Source organism: Haemorhous mexicanus, chromosome 8 (genome assembly GCF_027477595.1).
Source record: "Haemorhous mexicanus isolate bHaeMex1 chromosome 8, bHaeMex1.pri, whole genome shotgun sequence".
Taxonomy (NCBI): domain Eukaryota; kingdom Metazoa; phylum Chordata; class Aves; order Passeriformes; family Fringillidae; genus Haemorhous; species Haemorhous mexicanus.
The window spans coordinates 16034367-16060594 of record NC_082348.1 but is presented as its reverse complement, the minus strand read 5'-3'; the positions used below and the strand labels follow the sequence as shown (position 1 = coordinate 16060594).

Here is a 26228-nt window from a genome sequence, read left to right as displayed (position 1 = left end):
TGTACTTCTGGTCTCAGCCTTAGCAAGACCCTTGGAGCTTCCCTTCAGCGTGGGAGTGAGGATGAGGGGAATGTTTCTGCTTGCTTTGTGCTGCTGACTAAAGAGGCAGGAAATACAAATTCCCCTTTGCACAAGAGCAGGCCAGTGCCACAGGGATCACTGCTGGGCTGCAGGAAATGCTGCGAGGGCAGTGCTGGCACCTACCTGTGTGTATGTGTCAGTGATGGTGTAATCCACCAGCACCATGACCAGGATGGAGATGGGGATCCCAAAGTCTCCGATGATCCGCCGCGCCTGCAGAACACAGACCTGTCATTAGCAAAAGGAAGAGGCCAGCTCTGTGCATGCACAGGGAGCCTATGGCAAAGGAAGCCCCAGATGGGGCCAAGCACCACTCCAAACCTGAGCACTGCTGATGGGCAGGGCAAGGAAACTCAGGCTTGACCCATGGAGCTGTGCATCCCACTGCCCACATAACATGCTCTTATATGACTGGCTAATTGCTCCTGCTGGCCTATTTAGACAGTGCTCCAGGTACTACACAGATACCCTGCATGTAGAGAGATGTCCAAAGAGAAAAAGCTGTAAGCTCTTCTTCTTATATTCTAGTTTAACAGACTTGTATCCAGTCCAAGGAGCTTTCCCCAGGTCCAGAGGACTTTCCAGCAGCCTCACTGGAGCAGGACAGTGCAGATACCATCATCAACAGTCAGCTCTTGTCTGCACCCTAGGGTGGGCTACCATCCCTCCTGCAAGGTATTTAAAGGGTTTCTGGTGTTTCTTTGGGAGAAAGAAATCAAGTGTTCTGGAGAATAAAGATCTGTAGCCAGAAGCATTATTTGTTTGGTGTGTCCCTTGTCCTTGACATGTGAATCCCACAAACTTCTCACCTTTCCTCCTAAGAAGCGGCTGTTCTTGAACTTGCGCATAAAGAAGGCAATGAAGAAGGTGCCTAGCATGAGGATGAGGGAGAGCAGAGCAGTGTTGGGCTGCATCCTGGTTCCCAGTGACATCGCATCCGTAGACAGCACGCTGGCATTCGGGCTGCTCTGCACATCTGGTGGGTAGAACTTCAGCAAAGGATGTTCTGCAAACACCTGAGCGGGTGAGAGAAGCAGCAGACAAGTTACCACAAGGAGGGGCAGGGGGCACTGTCACTACTGGGAGCAGGGGGAAGCAGAGCTGTCCTGCTCTGTGGAGAGGTGAGGGCAGTAGATGGTGGGCACGGACAATCCCAGCATCCGTCACCTCGCCTCGCAACCTACCCAGCTGGAGAGGGTTGGGGAGAGAAAAGTGGCCCCTCTTTAATGTCTCCTGCAGGAAGAGAAGGGGAGAGAGACATTAGGGCTTTTCCTGCCACTCTCTGTGGTGGCACAGGAGCCAGCCGGGCTGAGGCATGAGACCAGCAAAGAACTGCTCTGCAGAACGTCTAGGAAAGTTGTGGCTGAGCTGGCCCTGTTCCCTCGCCTCCTGTGTGCTAAAGCAGCAGGTTCCTAAGGGATTAAGAGATGTAACAGCCCATATCCCCAGGGAAGGTTCACCTTGTACAGTTTGTAGAAGGTCTCATAGATAAAGATGAGGGAGATGAGGAAAGCAAAGATCTCCTGGGTGAAGGGCGAGATGTAGCGCACCAAGAAGCTTCCTTCTGCTGCCACGATAATGAAGATGAAGACGATGAGCCACAAACCAATCCACACTCTGCCTGTGAGATACTCAATGCCTTGTGTCTGGCAGAACTGAAATGGAAAGGGGAAGGAGTTATTCATGCCTCCTCAGGCTGCCTCCTGCATCCACTCCCCATTAAGATCAAAGACTGTCCTGGAAAAAAGCATCTACATCTGCTTGGGCATCCAGCACAGAATCAGTCAATTCGTGGCTAGAATCACAGGTAAATTTGCAAACTTTCCATTAACACCTGACAGCTCACACCAAGCTGGTCTTTACTGCTCCAGTCTTTGTAACAGTACCTCCTTCATGCTCTGCTGAAGCCAGCCCATGCATAACATTCCCCATCCCACCCATATGGAGGTGCCATTGCTCAAACACAGCTCTCCACTGTTCCATGCACTCAACAGCACAAGCCTGTTCCCTACAAAGGAGAGCCTGAGCATCCTGCTACATCCCACTGCATAAAGGCCACAATCTCACACAGAACCCTGTGTACAGTTGTGTGTGTGTGGAGAAAAGGCCCCAGGCTGCCACCAGAGAGGAGACCATTTCCACTGCCTCTTCTCTTCTACACACACCAACTATTTCCAGGACAAATCATACCCCTCCCTTTGCAGCCTTCCTCAGTACCACCACAGGCAGAGGTACTCCTCTGTACACAGTGACCGGACAAAGCAAAAGTGGTCAGTGAGAAGTGCAGTCACAGGAGAGCAGAGAAATTCACACTCTGCAATAGCATCACCAGCTCCAAACTCTTGACAAGGTGAAAATCCAGCTATAGAAAAAAAACATGCTTTTTCAAAGACACAAACATGCTGGGAGTCAGAGAAAAGGAGAAGAATTAGATCCACTACTTGAAGGTACAGTGATACAGGGATGCTTTCAAGAGCAAAGAGGTCATGCTACTTGAGAAAGAAACATATCCATCCTGGCTGGCCAGGATACCTCTCCACACACCCTTGGGCTCATCCTTAGAGGTGGGAGTAACATATGTGGCACGTCCCAAACGGTTGGTACACTGAATGTTATTGAGCTCCCATAAAAGGAAACCTGGACACAGATAAAAGTGGTGAAATGGACTTCAAAGGAAGCCCCAAGAACAATAAAGTTTTAGGATGCAGCTACAAGTGCTCATTATGCCAATGAGCTGCAGCACAGGCCTGGGGGACAGTGCTCTCCTCACAGTCAGCATGTAGAGGAGTGCTGTTATCAGTGTCACACCTCAAGGGATAACGGATACAGCAGTGGGAGGCAGAAGTCCCTGTAGCAGAGCCAAGGGCAGCCCTGGCTGAGCTGAAAGCAGCTGGAAGGACTCAAAGAGTTCACAGTAACAAAGACCCTTTGTAGAGCTCAGAAATGCCAGCTGCCCTCTCCAGAGCAAAGACAGAGTGAGCAGGTGCCAAGCACAGACACTGCCTCACATGTACCTTGTAAAAAGCTTCTTCAAACACCAGCAGAGGCCCTGAGAAGCCAATGACCAGGAGTGGCTGGGCTCCAAGCAGGGAGAAGAGGATCCCTAAAACCGAGGTGGAGATTATCAGCTCGGAGACCCCCATGAGACCCTCAGTTTTCTCTCCTGGGAAAGAGAACAATGTATGAGTGTTATAGCCCGGACACAGGCACCATCACCACAGACAGGCAGGCTGCACAGTTCTGGACAGAGGAGGCAGGTCCCCATCCCATCAGTCAGAGGTGCCCTGTGTTAGGCAGGGAGCATGGAGGGAGCCCTGGCAGCCAAGGCTGGAGAGGCCAAATGGCAGGGAGGGAACAAGGCAGCAGCCGAGGCACAGCACTACCATTCTCCCTGAGTGAACAGCACCAAAGCCCACCCCAGAACAGCATCACACCGACACAGCCAGTGTCCCAGAGTGCAAAGAGCAGACCAGAAAGCAGGCCCATTACCTAGGAGTCCCCCGAAGGTGATGGCAGGAGAGAGAGCAGCAAAGTAGATGAAGAGAACGGCTGCGAGACACTGGCTGTGCAAGGCGTCTCTGATGTCACTGAGGTATTTGGGGTACCTGCGCTTTATGTCCCGAACCAGACCTCCAAAAAAGATCCCGGTTCGCTTCAAAGGGTCATCCTCAGCTTCCTCCTCTTCTTCCTCAGCTTTCACTTCACACAGCTCTGGAGGTGCATGGAGGGCAAGGCTTCAGCAAGGAACACAGCTGGGCCCTTGGGCTGTCCCTCTCCCCCCAGTACCTCAAAGAGCAGCACTAGCCTGGTGGGCCCCCTGCAACATCCCACTGCCTCCAGAGCTGCCCACAGTCACTGTCCTGCTCCCCTTGCCCCACTCCCCACTCCCCACTGCAGGAGCCAGGCCCTGCTCACCCTTCTGCCAGGCTCTGGGAGGGGAGGGCCCATTGGTGCACACAGGGCACTAGGCACAAACTTGCCCAAACGTGAATGGAGAGACCTTTGGCTTCCTGAGCAGTGCCCTCCTTCATGGACTTCTGCTCCCTCTCCTTCCTCTTCTTCAGCAGCAACTTCTGGAAGGTGGCAATGGATTTGAGCAAGTCTTTCCCCTCCACCTCTGATGGGGGAATGACAATGCTGCAGTCCAAGAACTCGTTGATTGCATTCAGGAGGTCTTGACGATCATCTGCCATGTATGCAGCCTCATGGAAGTGCTGGAAGGGGCAGGGAAAAAGAGAGAGGGAGAAAGCTCAGACCAAGACTAGACCCAGCTACTACAGCCTGGAAAGACATTGCTTGCTGTGACCTTCAGAGTAACATTCTCCCCCTCCATCCACTACTCATCTCACTACTGCCACTCTGTGACCCACACTCCTGAATCCCACCACCTGTTTTGAGGGAGAAGATGGGTAGAGTCCTAAAGCATCACAGTTATAAAGCACAAGAACCATGAACTGAGCAGGGAGCATAAGAGGCTCTTGGGAGTCTCCACATGGGAGATAGAAAGGGAGCGAGAAAATAGGCACCTACAGCATGAGGGAAGCCATGCAAAAGAAACTAGGCAGAAAAGGGGAGATATTTCTCACAGCAAGAGCAGGTTAGCAGGGAAGGACTAAGGAGACCAGGCAGGAAGGTGCTGACAAACAGGTGGAAGTGCTGCAGTGCCTCTGGAACGTGCCTCTAGAGAAAAGGTTGGAGGATGATGAATGAGTGAACAGCCTGCAAAGGAGGTAGGGGACAGCTAAGGTCCCTGCAGCACACAGACTCCCTGGAGCCACAGCTTCAATGTAAATGATACTGTGCTCTCTCCACGGCGCCAGGACTGTGTAACCTTGCTGTGGCCAGCCCTGGCTGCAGCAGCTGGCTCTGCTCTTCCAGCAAGAGGACCAGAGACTCAAATGAATGAGGTCAGCCCACAAACACAGCACTGAAGCTGGAATGGCACCTCACCTCTTCTGGCTAAAAACGCATTCTCAGCTGAGCCCCCCACAACTTCAGGGAAGGAATCTTTCAGTCTTGCTACCTCTAATGCACTTTTTCTGATTGAGCCTTTTAGTCTCCAGTTCAGTGCAACTTGTGCAATAGAGGCAGTACAGGAAGGTTCATTACTTGCTTATAGGTATGTGGCACCAGCAGGAAGGACCTGTGAACCTCGATCCTCTTGTGCTGGATGTATGCAGCAGATCTCAGATTGTCTCTCCTTTGCATTTAATTCCTCACCAAGGTAATCAATTTCACTGCCATCTAGACAGATGGGGGACTTCTAGCAGTGCACTTGCTTGGCAGAAAAACCTTCCTGTCTCCTCATCTCTCCTATATGGATGTGCTCCTCTACATGGATGCCCCCAGCCATGGGACTCAGCTAAAAAGCTTCATCCAAACATCTGCAAACAGTCCCCAGGAACTGCTGGGTTTTTTGTTAGTGTGGTCCAGGCCAGGTGCCATGGTCACATGGTTAGCCTCCCCACCTCTCTGTAAAACGTTGACTGAACGTCACTTCTCTAACCCTGGGTCGTCCTTTTCTCATGCTTTTACACAAACTCCCTTTCTTCACCCAGCCTAGCACACTCTGACCCAGCCAAATAAGTGTCTGTCCTACTCTTTCCTCTGCACTGGAGCATTCTACCTTGGCCAAGCCAGGCTGATCTTAAAAATCCCAGGTGCTCACACCTGCCTACCCCACCTGAGCCCTTGCACAGCTCTCATCAGAGGACTGTCTTCTAAGAAGCCAGCAAAACTCCCTCACAGCATCACTGCCCATCAGCTCCTCACCTTGTCAGACATGAGGGTAGAGATTGAGCGGCCAATTTCGTGGTAGTCCATGTTGGCCTGGCTAGGTCCCAGCAGCACAAAGATGAATCTGACAGGAATTGGGACCTCCAAGACAGATTCCAGGAAGACGGCCTCATTTAGTCGGACGAAGGCCATGGTTGGCTGCTCCAGAAACTGGACACAACCTGCCAGGGGGCAATGTTTGGAGCAGAGTTAATCACTGGAGTGAGCTGTTCTGGGCTGCCTTTAACAGCAGAGACAGGGGATTTGGAGGTTCCTACAAGCCCTGCAGTCATGCACTTTCTCCAGACCACAGACACAGCACTGAACTTCACAATGAGGCCTGCTCCAGGCGCTTCACTGATCATTCACAAGCAGTGCCACTTTCTTTAGCCTCCCAGTCAGCCCATTCTCAATCCCTTACAGATGGGCTCTACTTACACTATAAGGGGCTAAGTTTAAATCAGAAGGTTTTTTCCCACTTATGGAAGGAAACCTCTTACATGTTACTTTTATCAAACAAACTTCTAATCTCATCAAAGAATGAAATCAGGCTTGCTTGACATGACCTATTTCCCATAAACCTTACTGCTTGGCAATAATTACATTCATATTCTTTAGCTCTTTAGTAATTGAATCCCATATTAGCTCTGCCACTATGCTGGCCAAGAAGGATGTCAGGTTTAACAGCCTATAGGAACTGGCTCACTGTTCTCCCCTCCTTGAGCTATGAGCTTGTACCTTCCCTGTATTCCTAAACTATTTTTTTTTTCAGAGAAAAGTAAGTCAGTGCTCTAAAGACTCATAGGTGCAAACTGCACATCTTGTTTTACAATGTCTGCATGTCGTCAGTACTTGGCAGTCTCCTTGGTTCCTAACAGATTGGGAAGTACTCCTGCATCCTCCAGCACACCAGCCACTTCCTTCACATACCCAGCACAAATGTTTATTGAATACTGGTATTTCACTGGCATTATTACTGATCTTTCTGCCATCTGTGTCCAGCAAAGAGCTGTGCTCTGTGTCAGGCTGGCCAGTCTGGGCCTTCTGAGAGTCAAAGCAAATCCCAAGACACAGCCTTAGCTCAGAAACAAGCCAATGTTTGGTTATTTGAGTACTCAAAAGTGCATTTATGAACCTGATTTGGCCTCATTGTGATTAAGTATCAGTTTGGTTGAGCTGCCAAGCCTCTTTGTCTGAGCTTTGAATCTACTGGGTAGACAATGACATTTATTTTGCTTGTAGTGTAGTTAGGTTTGCTGAGAAGTTAATGCCAGTAAAGTGCCAAGAGGAATACTCTTGCAATCAGAAGGCACCAAGCCCACTGATGCTCAAGCTTGCCTGCTCACAGCCCTCCTGTACAGAGAAATATGTCCTGGTAGTGCTACAGTCAATACCTGAGACCTTGCCAGCAGCCAGGCCCTGCTTCTGTCAACTCAAAGCTTGCTGGCACACACAGCCAGCAGCCAACACTGGTCAGGGACAGGGCCCAGCTGCTGGCAAGGTGTTAAGAAGCCAGACAGAGAGCAGCAATGGTCAAGGGGCAGGGCGATGGCTTGGCCATCAGTCCCTCAGGCACCACTCACCTACTTCTGAGTTGCAAAACCAGACATACTGTGAGCTTGGCAGGACTTCCACCCCTAAGTTGGACCCCAGCTCCCAGGAGCAGCATCTATCAGCCTATTTTTGAATTTAGGAAAAGAACTAGCCTGGCAGACCATACATTTGCTATACACAAACAGAAGATGAACCATCACCAAAGGAGGGAGTGTACCAGGCTCACTCCCCAGCTGAACATGTATGAAAGGACCAAATATCCCTGGGGAGTGAGGGCACACACCGCTGGGGCCACACCAGGATCTGCACTAGTCACTGGGGGACTCTACATGCCACCTCTTACCCACAAGGACCACTGTGGCCTCTGCATCTTCAGGGATTTTCTCCATCAGCTTCAAGTATTTACGATGGCCCTCAGAGTTATGAAGATGTGGGTTTTTCTGCCATAAAGAATACAAAAAAGTAAGGGTGAAGTCCCCATGCTTTGGTCTCCCTACACAGCCTCGCACCCTACTGGCACAAATGCAGCTGGGCTTGCCTTGGCCTGCTTCGCAGCAAGGAACCCTCACAGCAAAGGCCACCCTGCAAGTGCCAGGGCTGCTGCTGCCATTACATGCTCAAGCAGACGTTTGCATACAGTGCAAAGCCAAAACTAGGTACCAAATTCATAATGCAGCGACCCGATTTCCAGCGCTCCAGGTGATCCAGTCCTTGCACTACAAGGTTTCCCCAAGAAAGGGATCAGAGGTGGGCACCATGGCCTGCTGGCAGCCAACAGCTGTCCCCAGAGTGTGGAAAAAGACACAGTAACCCCCCAGGTCACCCTCACCTCCTTGCACTCGGTCTCGTTGGCCTTGGGGTCAGCCATCTCAATGCGTTCTTCCCCCATGAGGGGCACACATGTGTCTGCGGTGTGGTTGTGATGGTGGTTCCCCACGATGGAGTTCATGCTGGAGCTGGAGTGGTTCCTCGGGAAGAAGCCCTCTTTCTCATCATTGGGATGGCTGAGGGGGAAGAGTGGAGGCCATGAGGGGACCCGCCTCCCTTGCCACCTGGGGCTCACAGATGTGGGCCCTGAGAGCCGGCATCCATATCCACCCACCTGTGCTTCAGCAGCAGGGCACGCAGCACGTTGGCTCGATCCTCTGCCCTGATCTGGTCAGAGATGATCATGGTCTCCACCATGAGGTGAGCGATGCCAGGCAGAGTGGTCTGCTCCAAGTCAAGGAGGACGGCACCTGCCGGCATGAGGGGAAGAGCCCTGCTCCTAGAGTGCAACACTCCCCATTGCATTCACACTCTGGGGACACAGCTGTTCCACCAGGAGCCAGGCTTTGGTTGGGGTACAGATTCAGCTGAGAAATGCCCAAGTGCCCCATGTCCTTTCTGTAAACCCTTGCCCCAAGAGAACCCAAAAGCTCCAAGATGCAATGGTAATTCTGGTATCTCCTTTTATTTCAGTCTTCCACTCTGACCAAACTTGCTGACCACATCAAAGATGGGTCCAAGGCCTGCTGGCCAAGGCACAGCTGGGGGTTGCAGCTTCCATGTGCCTGAGAGCAGAGAAGCAGAGTGTGGAAGCAACACAGGCACCGTTGAGCTAATGCAAGCCCTGAAAACAGGCTGCAGGATGTCTGTCTCCACAGACCCTGTGTGAAGCCTGGACACAGACGCTGTTTTGTGGCTCCAGTGAGGCACCTAACAGTGACAGAAGCTATCCAGCAAAACCTGTCCTAGAGTAAGAGACAAACCCTGGCCTGCTCTTCCTCACTCACCGTGGGCAATAGTCTTCCTGAGCTCCAACAGACTGCGGAAGGACAGTGAAGCCACATGGGGCTTCCCCCACCTTGCTGTATCCTCCTCCACATCCTCCTCAAACTTGATCCAGCGGGCTGTCTCCCTCCAGTGCATCTCCTGGTTCTTATCCACCACCAGCTCATTCAGCTCCACAAATACCTAGTGTGGATGACAAGGACATGAGATGCATACAGCTCTACCAGCAGCACACAGAAAGCCTCAGCTCTCTTCTTGAGGTACCGCCTGGTCTGACACGATACTGGAACAAACCTGCCATGGTTTAACCAGAGGTTTACTGCACAGAAGCAGCCAGGATAAATATCACTGACAGCATGGCAGGAGCTTCCAACAGCTTCCAACATGGAGCACCAGAAAGCTCCAAATCACATGGTGTGGGCAGAAAGGAGAGGACAATGCAATGCAGCATCCCTTCCTATCAAACTGCTGCAATTTTGTCCTCTGCCTTCTTCTCGGTGTCCCCCTAAATTTCCCACACTCTCCAGAGATAGTGATGTTACTGTGCTGCCAACTTCCACAACAACATCACCATTTCTGTGACTTTTAAATGTCTTTCCTAAAGTCAAAGCTTTGTGGTTTCAGGGAAATCTCCCCTTATATTGAAAAAAGTGTATTTTCAGCTGTCATGGTAATGGATAATAGCATGAAATGTCACCCTCAAGGTCATGTAAATAATTAATTATATTGAAACACATTTTATCACTTTATAAACTGCATGTTTTTAGTGCTGATTTATGGCTTCTGAATAAGTGTGGGAGGACAGCATATGAATACCTCGTGGGGCTTTCTATCCAACTTCTTCTTCTTCTTCTTTTTCTTGACAGATGGAGTTGATGCTAATTTTTTGCTTGTCCTGGTGACCTGACTCCGAGATGGTTTTTTCATCAGATGCCTCCTCACACCTGGGTTATCTTCAAAGCGGTGGCCTGAAGACATAGGAAAGGAAAAAAGGCCACCAATTTGTCTAGTGGATATACACTGTCTGGCAGGGAAACACATCCAAGCACGTCCTTCTCTTATTAACCTAGGCTATCAAAGCCCTGGCAGCTGGAGAACTCACCACCCTCCTCCAGAATTCTGGAGATCCTTTCTGCCTCATTTGCCTACTTTCATCTCTTCCAGAGATGTGAGCTCACCTCTTCACAGAGAAGGCTTCCTCTTAAGCTGTGCATACGCTTGGGGCTTCATCACAAATGCTTCTACTCGTGGTACTCAGACAAGTGGTGTGGAAATCCTCCCCATATTCCCCCAACAAAAAGCAACCTGCAGCCTTGCCTGCACAGTTCTGCAACCACACAGCAAAGGCAGGCACCTGGCTGGGCCTCAGCCTTGCACCAGGGAAGGCCTGGTGCTCAGCGAGCATGAAGGGCAGTGAAAGGGAAGGATATTTAGCTGCTGGTCTGGGAGACATAAGGAAATATCAATGTCTGTTTTATTTAATTGTGTGACGAGACTGTAGGATAACACTGCAGCCTCAGGCTGGCTTGGAGGCTGGCAGTGAAGTCGAGCTATCGCTGCTTCTAAATGATCCGCAGTGCTGCTGTAATGCCCTCAAAAAGGTCTGAGTTAGAGACTGGCTGGCTGAGGCAAAGCCTCACAAAAGCTGTTAAGGCTGCTCTACAGACCCATCACTGTGCTCCTGGCTAGCCAGTGCCCACCAAAATGCAGCCACAACCATGCTAGCCTTTTTGCAATGCCAGAGAAACAGCACCGGGCAACAGCCTGCCAGGGAGAATTTCCCTGGACACTACCCAGAGACAGCAAGTGTATCTTTCTCAGCACAGACAACCCACAGGAATGTGGAAACCCTCAGAGCCTCATTACAGGATGGGCTGGCTCACTCAACTAGATTATGGAGTCAGGGCTTTTGCTCAGCTTTGGTCCATTGAGGTTTGCTGGCTGTGCTTGTAAGACAATGCCAAGATCTTCTCCCTGGCAGATCAAGGGCAGCTCTCCACTGGCTGGGGTGAATGTTCTGCTTGCACATATCTTTCTGCACCTAGCTTCAAGACCTGCAGCTTTCAGGATATGAGACACAGTAAAAAGCACAGTTTTAAGTCTGAGTGGTGTCTTTGTTGTTGCAGAAAAATATCTGTACACCTCTGGCATGGAAAGACACACCCAGCATCAGGCCACGCATACCATGGCCTTGCACCTTGGAAATCTGGGTCGCTAAATTAAATATAAAATGAATCAATACTGAGCCTGAGGGCACTTTCCCCCATTGGCTGCCCTGCTGATACACGTCCTGCTGATGGTAGGACTCCTCCCTGCTCCACTTACTGCCCTGCAATGTCGATAGGAACCAATACTGGCCCAATAACCACCACGAACGTTTCTGAGAGTTGGGCACGTGTGGGGCTTCCATGGATTTCTCAGTTCCTGCACGCACAGCAGCCACTTCAGCACACTCAGTATGAGCTCATGCATGAAACAAGCAGTCCATCATGCAGATGATCTTGGTATCTGGCACCTTTGCTCCAATCCCTACAGCTTCTGATCCTCCTATGCACCCTGGGACTCCTTCTCTCTGTGAACCGGGAAAACCAGGGCCCAAGTACACTCTACCCAGAAAGGACAGCAAGCTTTCCTCTCAGAGATGACAACTTATTACACAGTGCTCTTCAACAACAGCCCTAAAAAGCATCCACAGTCTTAGCCAGACAATGGCTGGAGGACAGATAAAAAGCAAGGAGCCACATTTCCTGACCGCACCTCCAGAGACTCCGACACTCACTGACAGGGACAAGAATCAGAGTGCTGCAGGGTGAGAGAGCATCAGTGAAGGCATATCTCCAGAGCCCTACCTAAAGCAGACTAGGTTGCTGCTCTTCCTTGGTAGTGTTTGTGGCTATTGAGATGCCAGCTGGGGGATAAAACTCATAGAAGCAGGGTGGGCACCTGGTCTTAATTTATGAGAACCACTGGCTTTGGAAGTCCCATGCGGAACCCAGCTGAAGTGCTCCAGGCTGCTCTACAGAGACCCTTTCTGTGTCCTGTCAGATTGGTGCCTTCCCCAATAAAAGTCAATCTCAAGAGAGCACCTAAAAGTCCTTATTCAGGACAGGATCTTAGACTGAGACCAAAGGGTGATATGGTCAGGGCATACATCTGTCCTTCTTGCTTGAAGCCAAACTCCCCAAGGAGTACTGCTCTTGCTGTAGCTCCTCTCAGTGCTCCCCAGGATCTGAGTGTGAAGACAGTGATATCAGAGGACAGAGAGCAATTCCTATGGTAGCTCCACTACAACGAACTGGTATGTCACCCTCCCACACAGCATCTCCTACAGTCTCTTCCAGAAGATGATCTCGTCACGTTAGCTTCCACAGTCAGATTTCAGATGAGCAAGCTCCTTTTCCACCAGCTTAAATCTGACTATGACAAATATGACTGCACCGCTTAAAGTCTTTCCCAAGAATGCCTTTGCTAGCAGGCAATTGCCTTCAATTTACACCTTCAATAGCTCCTGTTCCTCTCCTTTCATTTCCCTCAATCCACAAGAAGAAAGACCAGAAAGAGGCATCTGAGTATTTGTATCAGTACTAGAGAGCAACCTGCTATCCTGGCATCACAAGGATAATGCACACTGCCCATCCACCCCAATGGTTAAGTTATAGCAAGAAAAAAGAGATTTTAAACTCAGACTCTTGAAATATATAAAAAGACACTTAAAACTCAGATTCTTGAAATATTTAAAACTAGACTAAATGAAATGCTAATCAACATACTGTAAAACACAGCCCCATGCTGGCTTCTGGAAAAAGCTACTGCCCTGTCCTGCACAGAGCCCAAGTCTCTGCTGGCTGATGCCAAGTTCAATGTGGTAGAGATGGCTCATTCCTGCTGCCAACCAGGTGTCCAGGTCCAGCACTCCCCACGCTCCAAACACTTAAAAGAATGCAAGGAGACCAAGGACTCCATTCTGTTCAAAATATATTCCTCCTGGATCTGACCTGGTCCTGGAAGAGGCATTGCCATGGCGTAAAGAGCTGGGCAAGTGGCACTGGCTGAAAGTGAACTGGCTCTGCACCAAAGAGACTCTGGTGTCTCAGCCATGTCCGACTCTGCCATACCTCTCTGCAGGATTAATCCACAACGTGGATTCATTATACAATTAAGAGTTTACTGTACAGAGCACCTACAGTATTAGCTGTAGCAATCAATGAATGTGTTAACTACTAGAAAGCCCATCTTCCCCACTTTGTAAGTGATGCATTATCACACCTTGCAGAGTCATCGGCCCCTTCTACCTTCTCAAGAATATCCATGTTTTCCAAGGTGAACCTGGAACAATTTCTTCACACTTTTAATTTACAGTTCATTCAGCTTGGGACAGCTGATGGGACCAATTTGCTCCAGGTTTCTATTTTGAACTTTGCTACTATTACATGCCCTATCAATTTACAGTAACAAGTAGCAGAGTTGTTACTGTAACAGCCAGAAGCTAATCCCCACTAGCTGGTCCCTGCAGAAGCACATAGGCAGACATTCTTTTCCTGAAGGCTTGTAAAGATGGAACAGATGACAAAGAGAACACAATGCTGTGACTGAGAGGCAGGGCAAGTTAATTTTTTGCCCGAGATCAAACAGTCTGTGGCAGAGGCAGAAGCTGAACCAAGGCATCCTGAGCTCCAGTTACAATCACTCTGCTTCCCCACTCTTTACTTGTGTAAAGCTTTTTAGTGGGCTAGTTCTGGGACATCACCCTTCCATGGGCACTCCTAAAATCCCTTGAAAAATTAACACTTGATCCACTTGATAACATTTGGACAGTCACCCGTGAGCCATGGCTATGAACAGTATCACTCCCAAGGTGGGCCACCTTCTAGCAACATGTACCAAGAAAGGAGCCCTGTGAGAGATGAGAGTGAGACTCTGGTTTCTGCATGGTCTCTGAGACAGTTCAGAGATTGCTCTGCAAGGGATGTGAAGGTACAGAAACAGATGCGGAGAACAGGAAGACATTCCTGACCCTCAAGATTCCTATTCTCTCTGCTTTTCCCACTCTTGCTCCCTTTCTTCCTCTTTTCTCCCATCCAGGCACCCCAGCCAGTCTGCCATCAGCTAGTTTCACAGCCATGCTCAAGCATGCAGATACAAAGACTAGGTTATTTTTTTTTTCTTTGGGTAATTAGGCTACGGTGCAGAGCTAGAACCTGACACCCACCTCCGCTGTCAGATCCGCACCTCGACTCAAATTCCAACAAAAAGAGCAGCAGCACACTGTCACCTTGTGCTACAAATGGAAGGGGAAATCTCTTTGTCCTTACACACCTCAGAGCAGCTGCTTTTTCTCTGCCCACAGCATGGGCCACATCCTGATAAGCACAAACAGCAAGATGCAGCTGCCTCTGGAGCTGCTCAAGTGAGACACACAGAGGAAAGCACCTCAGCACTACAACACAGATTGGTACTAAGACCTCACACAGACACACGGGCAGACACACAGTGGAGCAGACTGTACTTCCTCTAAACCAGAAGACCAACCTGACACGGAGAGGGTACAGACAACAAACACAGGAGGGGGTTATGCACTGTAGCAGGGGGCTCTGATCTACAGCTGCAACCATGGGGTCACTGCTCTGGTACTTACAGGTGGGCTCCCCGCCTGGGTAGCCCAGATGGTTTCTGATGGCCTCCCATAAATCATAGTCTTCAAAATTGAAGGCAAATTCATCAAAGTCTTCATAGCCGAGTGAGTTGCGCATACAGGTGCTTATCACTACCTCTGGGCTGCTGCCCCCTTCTGACTCCTTTGCTGGCTCCTCTCGAAGGGTTGTCATGTTGTCCTGGTGAAGGTCAGGGGTCAGGTGTCATGAACGACACGCCTTCAGATGAGGAGCCAGGACAGCCAGGCTGAAGTGTGGGAAGCAAGCTGCCCCCCCGGGGGGATTCACCACAGCCCCGGGGCAAGCCCCAGTGCCTTGCTCCCCTGCTCACAGGGCATGAAGGCGCCGGCTGCAGCAGCCCCGAGGACTGATGAGGTTCCAGGAAGACTGGCTCCACCCAGGGATGCTTCTGTGGGGGGCTGCCCACCAGCTCCTCCAGAGCAGGGTCCTCACTTTTCCGTGGAGTCTTGCGCCAGATGCCCAGGGATGGGATGCAGCACCCGTGGCCCGGGCACAGCCAGGCTGCATGTGCAGCACTGCTTTTCTCCCTCACTCCCCTCTGGTGTCTCCCTCCCTCTCCAGTCTGCAGAGCAACCTATTGAATTCTCCATGTCCTCAGGCCCAGAGCGTGCATTTCCATGACGTCTCTTGTCTCTGTCCTCGTGCCATGCACAGGGGCAGTCCCCCTCTGAGGCGCTCCAGAGGAGGCAGCTGCCTCTGCCTGAAGAGCAGAGGAGAGGGGAGGCTCCTCACCTCAGGTTTTCTGCAACAGCAGAGCTGGCAGCGAGTCACACAGAGGGCTGATCGCTGGGAAAGTGTGTCAGGAGAGGAGAGAGCTGGGTCTCAGGGAAATGCAGGGAACCCTGAACTGCAGAGGACAGGGGAGCGGGTGGTGGAGCAGGAATCCATGGGGTGGGTAGGAGTAGAGATGCTGAAAACATAAAGATCAGCACTGTGGACAATGCAAAGCTAACAGAGATGAGACACTGATGGAAAAGAAGGATCTGGGGAACAGAAAGGTGAGGACCAGGTTCTGTAGCAGGCTGAAGACGATGTCTGAGGCTGCTAGGGGAGAGCAAGAGAAGCACGGGACAAAGGGACACACGCACTGGTAATGCAGGTAGTGTGGTAAAGCCTCACTTTTCATGCCATCCAAGTCAGCAGATGCCAGCATCTGGGCCTCGGCCTCGTCTGTGGGGACGCGCTGGTACGCCGCGCTCTCCAGGGTGGTCATGCTGCCGATGCACATCCTCTCCTTCAAGTCATAGGTGACCCGCTGGCCACTCGCCACCTGGCCCCAGGCCTTGCGCTTCTCCCACCCACGGGACAGACGCTCTCGAGGCCCGGGGGGGCTGTAGGAACCAAAGAGACCGACAGTAGTAAGCAGGGTGAATGAGAATGGGCAGTGGCCTCAGGGGTTGGGGTCCCATGGCCCAGCCCTGACCAGCAAGCCCCTGAGAAGGAGCAGGGCTAGGAGTCATCTCCTGCAAAACCTGAAGGCTGCTCCTTCTGCTCCTCCTCTTCCCTAAAACAGAGTGGGATCAGCTTGTGCCCAGTGTCAGGGACCTACCCCTGAGTCGACAGCCTCGTGGTCCCCTCCTGGGGCTTCCCAGCTGGCAGCTCAGCATGACAGCACAAGTTAGCTGGGAGGAAGGGTACTCCAAGGTGTGCAGCCCAGTGCTTCTAACCCTGCACTATGGGGATCCCATGGACCCAGGGAGGTGGCAGGAGTCCCATGGAATCATCATCCCACTGGAGAGCAGCCCTCTTGCTCACAGATGCTTTCCTTCTGGGACCCATGCCCCCTCTGACTCAGCAGGCAAGTTCAGGCTAAGCACAGCCACTGCCCCTGGGGACAGACTCTGTGCAGTGACCTAGAGCCGGGGAGAGCAGCAGGCAGCTTGGCACTGCTCACCCACCTGTGGAGAGAGGCAGGGCCCTTGTCCTGCAGCAGGTCAGCAAAGCGAGGCATGGGGGACAGGATGCCACACTCCTCCTCCACGTGGAACTGCGCGGGAGCCGCAGTGCTGCTGGGCTCCTCCTCATCGCTGCCAACCGTGAACTGCAGAGACAACAGCCCTGACAGCAAGAGCTGGGCAGGCAGCCTTCACCCCAATCCTTGGCACACGGATCCTCCCCAAAATGGGCCACAGTGGCTTTCCCCACATACCCCATACCCTGGGACTGCTCATATTGAGCCCTCCACTGTACTATAAAACTTAAGAACAGACACACTGATCTTCCCCCATGGGTCTTACAGCCCCAAAATGCTCATGCATACCCACCCCTGCATCCACACCAAACAATGACTTACCTGTCACTGTCTTTGGTGGCCATCCCTACCAGGCAAGGACAAAAACACTCTTCCCACAATACTGCACAGCTAAAACTTCTTATCCCTGAGCAGCATACTTGCTGGCACCCTCCTACCACCTCCCTCCAGACTCCAAGCCCCATCCAGATAGGCATGTCCTGGCCTTGCCTTTGGTTTCCTTGGGGACTCCAGCTTAGGGGATGTGTCCTTCCCACGAGCTTCGGCCTCAGATTCTGCAGAGATTTCTTTCTCCTGGACCTCCTCTGCCTCAGATTCTCCTTCTTCCTCTTCTTCTTCTTCCTCTTCTTCCTCCTCTTCTCCTCCCTCCTCGTCCTCTTCCTGGATGGTGGGGGTCACCTCTGAGGGAGGTATTGAGGTTTTCTTCTTTTTCCTCCTCCTTTTTTTCCTCCTGCTGGCACGGGGTGGCCTCTTTTGGAACTTGAGGGCAGAAGGGAGGTGAGTGGAAAGGGGATGATGGATGTGGTGCGAGGTTTGGCGGTGGACTGAGAGAGAAAAAGAGAGTCAGGGGCAGGAAGAGGCTGGGAGGAACCTGCCAGGCGCCCCTCCAGGAAACAGCATGGTCTGAAGATCAAGGGCCAGGAAGGGCAAGGAGAGCCACCAGCCCGCAGGGACATAGCAAAGCTCTTTCACTGATGTGGCAGGCTGTGTCCAGCTTGGGATAGGTGGGAACACAGCCCCTGTGCAATGCCAAACCACCCCAACACAGCTCCACTACCCTGGGGAAGGCAGCACTCTCCCTGTGTTGCCAAAAGCCATTTGCATGGCTGTGCAGAGCTGCAGTGACCTGTCACGGGCAACATCCCCTTCCTAAACATGGGAAAATGTTTCTTGCATCCTCAAACAAGCATAATTTGGGCCCTTTACAAACTTTTTAGGGACATTAGTTAGTGGTTAGGCCATGGCTTAGTGGTGGACTTGGTGTTAGGTTTACAGTTGGACTTGATGATCTTAAAGGTCTTTTCCATCCTAAATGATAATGATTTCTTTTCTGCATAATGTTTCTTTGAGTTGAATAGATGTAGCTTATTTATCCCTCAGGCTTTGACAGAAAGTTCCTCCTACACAGCCACAGGAACAACAGTGCAGAAGTAACCTAAGTCCAAATCCCAGGTACTTTGAGGGCATGTGTTACACCAGCCTCTGAAATTGCGGTTCAGCTAGGAGGCTGTCTTTTGAAAACCAGGGTAAAGAAACAGGGCAGAAGGACTTTTCTTTAAACTAATCTACAAAGAGAAATTCATACAGGCTTGACCTGGGTGTCATGGGAATTACAGAATGAGAAGAAATTAAGGACATTTCTGAGCCTTCATTCCAAAACAAAGGCAACACACCAGGCAGGGAAGAGGGTAAGCTCAGCATCCCACTGTGAGAGAAAGAGAAGGCACTGCTGCCAGGGCTAGCTGCGGGCACAAAGCCTCCCACGGACAGTCTGCAGGATGCACAGGTCCTGGGGATGCACCCGGAGAGGCTGAAATCAGGGGGGCACCAGCCACTTGGCAAGGGAGTGTTGCTCGGCAGCTCTTCCTGAGCAATTGTTTCCAGACGGTTTAGATTTGGTTCCTTCCCAGCTTTCCTGTGACATGGCAGCAAAATCTGTTTATAGTGAAAACTACCTTCAAAGGACATTTTCAATGTAGGCTTTAACCTTCTCCCTGGGAGAGCCAGGCAGGTTCATTGTTCTGCTGTCATGTTTCCTTTCCTTTGGTTTCTCAAGTCTTTTCTCCCTTGTTTCCCCCCTTGGGAACAGCAGGGATATTTCACACATCCCCCTGGTTCAGAAGAAGCAGCTTGTGGCAAGATTAGAGGAGATTTAGAATGGTCAGACGTCTGCACATTGGAAAGAGTTTGGGCTCTTTATAAACACTTTTCTCTCAAAAGTGTTTTTTTCTTTGACTTAACTGGGTGTACCCTATTTCATTCACAAGATGTGAAGACAGACCCTCCTGTCCTGCTGCTGTACTTCCATAGCATGCCACAGGTAGGTTAGGCATAAATTTCCAATATAAGAAGCAAGGAAGACCCCAACTATACACACGTTGCTCCTTCAACAGCACAAAGCTGCTGATGAGGACACAGCCCATCTTTCCCTTCTGGCTTGTTCACTTCAGTCCAAGGCAGAAACATTTATGTTTTGGATCAGAAGGAAACTGAAGCCTTGGGCTGCAGGGAAGGGCAGTGATGGTGCATGATCTGGCACAGAAGAGGGGAGTGCTGCTCTTCTCTTCATCCCTGCACTCAGCCCTCCTCGGGTCAACAGATCGCATCTCCACAGAGGTGGTCAGGAGGTGGGAAAAACACATCTCTCCCAAACACAAAAGGATTCATACCTCCCTCTTCTTCCTCCTTGTCCTCCTGTGCATCCAGTCCCTGCCCTCCCTCCCTGCTCCCTTCCTTGCATTGCCTGCCTGTATGGAAAGTTACTGCCAAACTAGTGTCCCAGATGTTTGATTACATTTCTTGGTGAACTTGATACAAGAGATATGAAAAAGTAATTTAGATAGGGAGCCCAGAAGGAAGAGCCTACATATTAGGAATTCCCGGCTTCAACTAGAGCAGGAAACATTTCTAAGCCCAGAGATCATTCACCTCTATGGGCTGGTATGCTATCTTTAAAAGCCTAATGACCAAACCAGATCTTTCAGCTTTATGAATACAAACTGCATAAAACTTTTGATAACCAGGGTTGATGTAGCCCTAGACAACAGAAATACAACAGGGGTTCAGAGGAAAACAAGCTTGATTCTGACAAAAGAAAAATTATTCTCCTATTAATAAGGGAAAAAAACCCAACCCCAAACAGTACAAATCTCTAGTCAAATTTCCAAAAAGCTTCTGCCATGCATGCTCAAGCAGATCATCCACGTCCTCCAAGCCAACCCGCACACCTGTGCACACAGGCAGAGCTTCTGAGCAGGTAATTCCTACAGGACAGGAATTCAACCCACAGCAAAGCTATCAGCACCTTGCAGCCATGTGCATGAGTGACTTTGAGCCCAGATGGGAAGTGTTATTTGAATGGAGCCTCTGTAGAGAAATGACACAGGCAAAAAAAAAGCAGCTGAGGTGCACTACAGTAATAGACTTTACCAGCAAGCTTTTATAACAGCCATTGGAAATGAGTGGCCAAGCAGAAAACAGCCTGGTGATGTACTTGGGACATAATGTTCCCAAGGTTGTAGCTCATCATAGCCAAGCTGGAAAAGAAGCAATATGTGACTGTGGAGAGCCACAGGCTGGGAAAATCTCCCAACCACTGCTACGTGTCTGCCACACAAACAGGCTGCTGGACGGGGCCCTCTTCCTGCCCTTCACTGCTCTTACTACAAAGTAACATAACCCACCTACACCAGGCAACAGCTTATGGTCACTCTTGTCAGTACATTCCCATCTAACACCCAAAGTAACTTTGGGCAGGCCAGTTGCCTTCATCATGAAAGAGGAGATAGAGAAACAGATATGCCGCTCAGATGAATTCAGGTGAGATAACTACAGCACTTTAAATTCACACTCCATTTTTATTTTGCAGTTCCTTTCTTTGATCAGATAAGCCCAGTGGATTCTCGCATGCTATTTAGAAATACACAGGCATGTCTGACTGGAGCCATCTGCTTTCAGACTGGGGAGGACAGCCTGGCTTCTGGTCATGTTTGGATGTTTCTTTGCAGCCACATGGAATAAAAATTGTTTTAAAACTGGAAAATTCAACCTGGGGAAGTAGCTGCAGAGAGCTCAGAGACTGGTGTAGGAGGTGAACGAACACCCTGGGCTGAGCTACGGCTGCTGGGTGGGCTGTGCAGTAGCTATGCCTATGGAGACAGAGAAAACAGGAACAGACTGGAAACAGGCCGTGGGCACTGGTGCTAAACTGTGTGTACATAGCACCTTGGGAACGCTCTGGAGGAAGGAAGTGAATAGCAGGCTAATACAATCTGCAGTCCTGGCACAAGGCTGTAGAGAGCACGTGGGACTGAGTGAGGGCTGGTGGTGAGGGTGGAAGGGGGTACAATGTTTCAAAACCTACATACATTCAAAATCTCTCTCACTGTAGCTGCGACTTTGCTTCTCCAGATTGCTTGATGCTGACTTGCTTATCAGGTCCCCAAATCTCTCGATTGACAAAGTCTTATCCAAGTCCTCATCGTCCTCGGCACCAGGAGAGGCTTTCTCTGCGTCATCTCTGCCCTGCACAGAAACCGCCAGGTAAGAATCAAACACGGCAGACCCCTAAAGCCCTCTGGATCCTCCTGCCCTTCCAACAGCCCGGCTTGCTAAGGAGCACCAGGCTCCATACAACAGTCCTGGGGCACAATGTCTCACACAGAGGCACAGCTCTGCTCAAAACCAAGTGCCAGAACAGACCAGCAAGCTCCAAGGCACACTCAGCAAGGATACCTTAGTGGTCCTCCACACCTGTCTTGAGTTGCAGGTATCAAGGGAATACGCCAGTGCCTGTTTTTCTCAGAGGAAATGCGTAGCTTTTGTTTGGCTGGAGTTTCTCTCCTCTCAGATTTAACTGCTGCTCTCTGATCTTCCCTTTGCCCGGTCTGCCATCTCTCTCATTCTTAGACCTCTGTATTTCCCCCTAGGAGACAGCATCCCTGCTCTGGTGAGTTGCCCTTGGGTCAGTGACCACCCTGTGCCTTCCCACCTCCCCTCCACACATCTAGAGACTCCCCGTTTCTCTTGGATGCCTTCTCAAGCTTTTCTGACCATTTTCCTCCTGTTTCAGGCAATGGGAACTTCTCTGCCTTTTCCTGGTGGAAGTGCCCTGACATGAGCATCACCAGGTGCCCGCTGGCCTTTCTTTCTTTCTTTCTCCTGAGCAGCTGCAGCTGGTAAAATTTTCCATCAATATAGCGAAATGCCAGCGTGGAGCTGTTGTGGACTCCTGTGTTTCCATGGAAACAGGAGGAGGCCCAACTGTGACAAATCTGCTAGGCAGAAAGAGGGAGCAAGGCAGCTTTAGCTCAGAGATCCTTCTTCTTGCATCACTGTTCTTAGCTATGGCCTAGGAGCAGCTTTGTGTCTGTGGGTGAGACTGCTTCTCCACTCACCTTAGCACAGGTGTCTCAAGCCCAGCCTAAATAGGGACAGTCTGTTCTCAAGCTAACCAGCTCCTCCTGTCACTTGTGTACCCTATCCGATGGCACCTGAAGGCACAGGGACCTCACAGAGCAATCCCTGGCCTTTTCTGGGCCGCAGTTTGCTGTCTGTGTGCAGAGGATCGGGGCTCACGGGCAGCCCCGGGGCACGCTTGGCGCAGCCTGTCCCCGGTAAGCGCAGGCTGTGTCTCCTGCTGCAGCTGCCAGGACACCGGCCCCGCTCTCAGCCGGCAGGAGCACGGTCCCCATGGAAGAGACGGCCCCGCTGCTGCTGCTACTGCTGGATTCCCACCTCACCTGCTGCAAGTCGATGAAGACATCTCCTACGGGAGGGGACTCTCCAGCTGCCATTTTGGTTCAGGACCTAAGGGCCTGGGCAAAATATCAACCCTTCTCTTTCACCGGCAGGCACCCAGCAAACCTGGAGAGTGGCATAACCTGTGGAGAGAGGGCAGGACAACGGAATGTCGTGGGAGACTGCTGGCCACTGCCCTCAAGCCCCTGGCTCCTGATCCAGAGGTCACCTCAGCAGCGCCTGGAGAACCTCCCTGGCATCACTAGGACAGGCCTGTCCCCAGCAGTGTGCAGGGGCAAGTGGCCCAGCCCATGCTGCTTTGGCCACCAGCTCCAGCTGATCATGGATAGATGGGATCCTGTCCTTCTCTGAAAGGTCAGAGGGGCCAACGGAGACATCAGCTACATATAGCTCCTGCATGGGCTTTGCAAGAGAAAGAAAAGCTTCCTGCTCAGCCACCTCTACAGCAGCACACCAGTGCAAAGCTGGGGTGTGACTGACCACGAGGGAAAGAAAAAGTCTGAGAGATCAGGTGCCGGGAGTACATGCCAGGAGCAGGCAGCAGAGTGGTCCTGTGGCACCTAGCTTTAGCTGGACAGATCCCAAAAAGGCCAGAAGGAACCACAGAGAGAGCTGTACAGACCACAGAGATAGGACAAGGACAAACAGTTCATCATTCAAACGCCACACACAAAACAAAACATGTTACAGGCAAGAAGACCAAGGCTGCAGATCTGTGCCCTGTCAGCACTGGCAGGGCTAAAGGACACACAAGTCCCTGAGGACAGCACAAAGGAACAATCTGCTCAATATCCAGCTACAGGTGAGGAAGGCAAAGAGGTGCTATACTTGACAAGGACTGGCATACAGACTAACACCTCTGGTCAAACCATCTACAGCAGCAGCACAGCCTAAACAGCACGGGCTGCACTCCGGGAAGAACAGAGGCTGGCACTGGGAAGACACTGATCCCAAAAAACTCATCTGAAACAGAGAAGATGTAAGCATATACACAGTGATTTGGGCACAGGGAGAAGCAAAGTGTCCTCAGCTCACAGCAGAAGAAAAGGGACATTCGTTAAAACTACAAGGGTAGAATACAAATTAATTCAAAATTGACAAAATGGTTTTTTTCAGTGATGTCATCAAGGAGCAAAACACTGCAATGTCAGAGGATAGCTTGGCCATCTCTCTGGTAACAACTTGTATTTATGACAAAGAAAAATAAGAGAAATTAAACCCATCTTTCAGAACAAGCTATTCTCCAGCTACGAAAGCTTTGGAGTGAGTATTACAGTCTATGTCCTGGCTATCTGCTGAGGGGTTTCTTACTATCTCATCTGAAGTACCTAGCATGGGACACTGTTCAAGACAGGCAACTAAAACACTAAAGACTGTCTAAGGAGGAAAGCAGTAAGGCCACTTTATCATCCCTTCTATCTTTGAAGATCTCCATAAGGTCTACAGCCTCCTTACTCTGCCTACATGAAGAGCTTATTCAAACCAAAAATCCCAGGGGCCATCTGTAAGGCAAGATCTTGAGGAGCTAATCTGACCACTGATGAAGGATGGTCCTTTGCTCTACCTTCCTAATTATCAGGATAGAGGCAAAACATAATGGAAGAAACCCCTGAAACACACTTCATTGAACCCATCACTAATTTTATCCTCAGTAAGAGATCACCATATCAAGAGAAATAGGCTGCCAAGACAGACATCTAAACAGCAAATTCAGCATCCAGGCCACCCTTTTAGTAGGAGACATGATAGAGAAAAGGTTAACACCTGTCCTTTTTTTTTTAGGTTTTTTTGTTGTTGTTGTTGTTTTGTTTTGTTTTTTTTCATTTATTTCAAGAAAAGGGTACTTTTGGAACTGAAGGCAGGGAACATTTTATTCCAGTGGGAAGAGCTGGCAGGGGAACCTCACTTTGCAGGGCCATGGCATCACCACTGTTAAAGAAAGGATTGGACATTTTTAAGGAATAGAACATTCATAGCTACAGAATGACTGCAAAAACATGTTGCAAGGACTATAACTTAGGGAGTAAAAAGATAATGGAGCTTTGGACAGCAGCTCCTGTGGAGGCAGAATCCCTAAGACTTAGCAAAATGGTAAAGGTAATTTAACAAAAGAAATGCTAATGCTCAGCTTCACCTCTGTGCCACTAACATGCCTTGTGGGGCCTTTGAAGTAAACTAAAACTATCAGCAGGGCTGTGAAGCAATGTGCTTTGTTTCAGGGCAACCTTAGGTGTATCTGAAGCAAGGCAGAGGCTCCAGAGGCATTTTGTGCTCTGGGAGGGAGGAAACCCACACCCTGGAAAACTACTGGGTGCAACATATTCTGCTGACACCAGCTTTCTAAGATGTTATACTGAGTTTAAAACTACAGCCCGACTGCCTAAACGAAGTTAAAAGGGAGGGGAAATCCAGCACCTGGTCTTTCTTCACCCATCATAGCAGCACATTCAGAATTATGCTGAAGCCATCACTCTAATGAGGCTGAACAGCTAAAAGCCAGACAGTTGTAGTAGCAGTAAGAGAGCCTTGGGGACTTGCTTTGAAATTTCAGAGGGACTGGGAGGTACCCACGGGGTTTCCATCAATGAAAGCATGATGCGACGTGTGGGCACCTCAATCTGATAGGACTTGGGGCCCAGCTGTTGGAAAGCTCTGACGCTCTGGAGACGAGAGAGGAGGTGAGGATGAGAGGTGTGTTCTCCAATTCTAACCCTACCAGCTCTCCTGTTCCTGGAGAATGGAGAGCCCACAGTCTGAAAGCACTGCTGCTCCCCTTCAGCACATTCACGGCTGTCCACGGCCACTAGAGGCCACTTGCCCCTTACTTTGTGCCACCTCTGGAGGAAGGTGGGATGGAAACCCACGGGATCTTGCCTGGCGTTTCTACCACCCTCAACAGATGGAGTTCAGAGAAGAGCAAAATTTTGCCAGTGGGCCAGAGGGATTGATTTATAAGGAAAGGTTAGGAGCTAATTTTATCTAGCACAATATGGGATGACTAAGATGGGGATGGAACAAACCAGCAGTCTGGAAAGATCTCAAGGGTGAAAAACACAACTGAAGATTATTTTTTTTGTCAGGCAGCCCTTCATAAAGAGACTTAAGAATAGGTTAAAATTGAAAATAGAAACTTAAAAGGAGTATCAGGGAGAATTCTGCTAATAAGCACCATGCTGAAGTGCCCAGCCTGCTGGCATCATTGCCTGGTTTGCCATAAGAAGAGCACAAGATAAAATGGGAAACTAAAAAAAACAAACACCACTAAAGAAAAGCAAATGACTGATACCTTCATCCTACTGTATCTCCTGGTTATGGGGAGTACGTGATTCAGCATTCCCACTAGAAGTAATTTTCAGTAATAGAAGCATCATGCCAGCAGGCCAGATTCAGAGGGAGGCCAGAAAAATCCACAGCCTGCCAACCTGTGTGCACTCACACATCCCTGCTCTCTCCACAAGCACATCAGTAAACAGAACTGGCTCACATAAATCACCATACCTTGTACTGACCACCTAGGCTTAAGGGAATCTGAAGGAAAGTGAGCAGGCATGTCCCTGCAATGCTGGCAGCTACAGCATCTCCCACATGTTGCTCACAGGGACCCCAGGGAGGCTCCCCCTCATTCCCAAAGGCTGCTTCAC

At 50.3% G+C, this 26228-nt stretch overlaps 1 protein-coding gene across 2 annotated transcripts in view; it reads right to left on the bottom strand.

Annotated features, from left to right (window-relative positions):
- Nucleotides 1-26228, bottom strand: part of SLC4A3 (solute carrier family 4 member 3) — a 33570-nt gene that overhangs the window by 6000 nt on the left and 1342 nt on the right. Inside the window, exons 2-18 of one of the 2 annotated variants that reach the window (XM_059852931.1) lie at nt 22569-22709; nt 21195-21351; nt 17317-17651; nt 16754-16896; nt 15975-16186; nt 10000-10151; nt 9186-9366; nt 8513-8648; nt 8240-8414; nt 7754-7850; nt 5854-6038; nt 4082-4295; nt 3571-3792; nt 3096-3244; nt 1542-1736; nt 891-1097; nt 205-294 (exon numbers count right to left, since the gene is read on the bottom strand). In XM_059852931.1, coding sequence (XP_059708914.1) covers nt 205-294; nt 891-1097; nt 1542-1736; nt 3096-3244; nt 3571-3792; nt 4082-4295; nt 5854-6038; nt 7754-7850; nt 8240-8414; nt 8513-8648; nt 9186-9366; nt 10000-10151; nt 15975-16186; nt 16754-16896; nt 17317-17651; nt 21195-21351; nt 22569-22622 — 2904 coding nt within the window. In that variant the 5' untranslated portion in view covers nt 22623-22709. The other variant, XM_059852932.1, reaches the window with a different exon arrangement.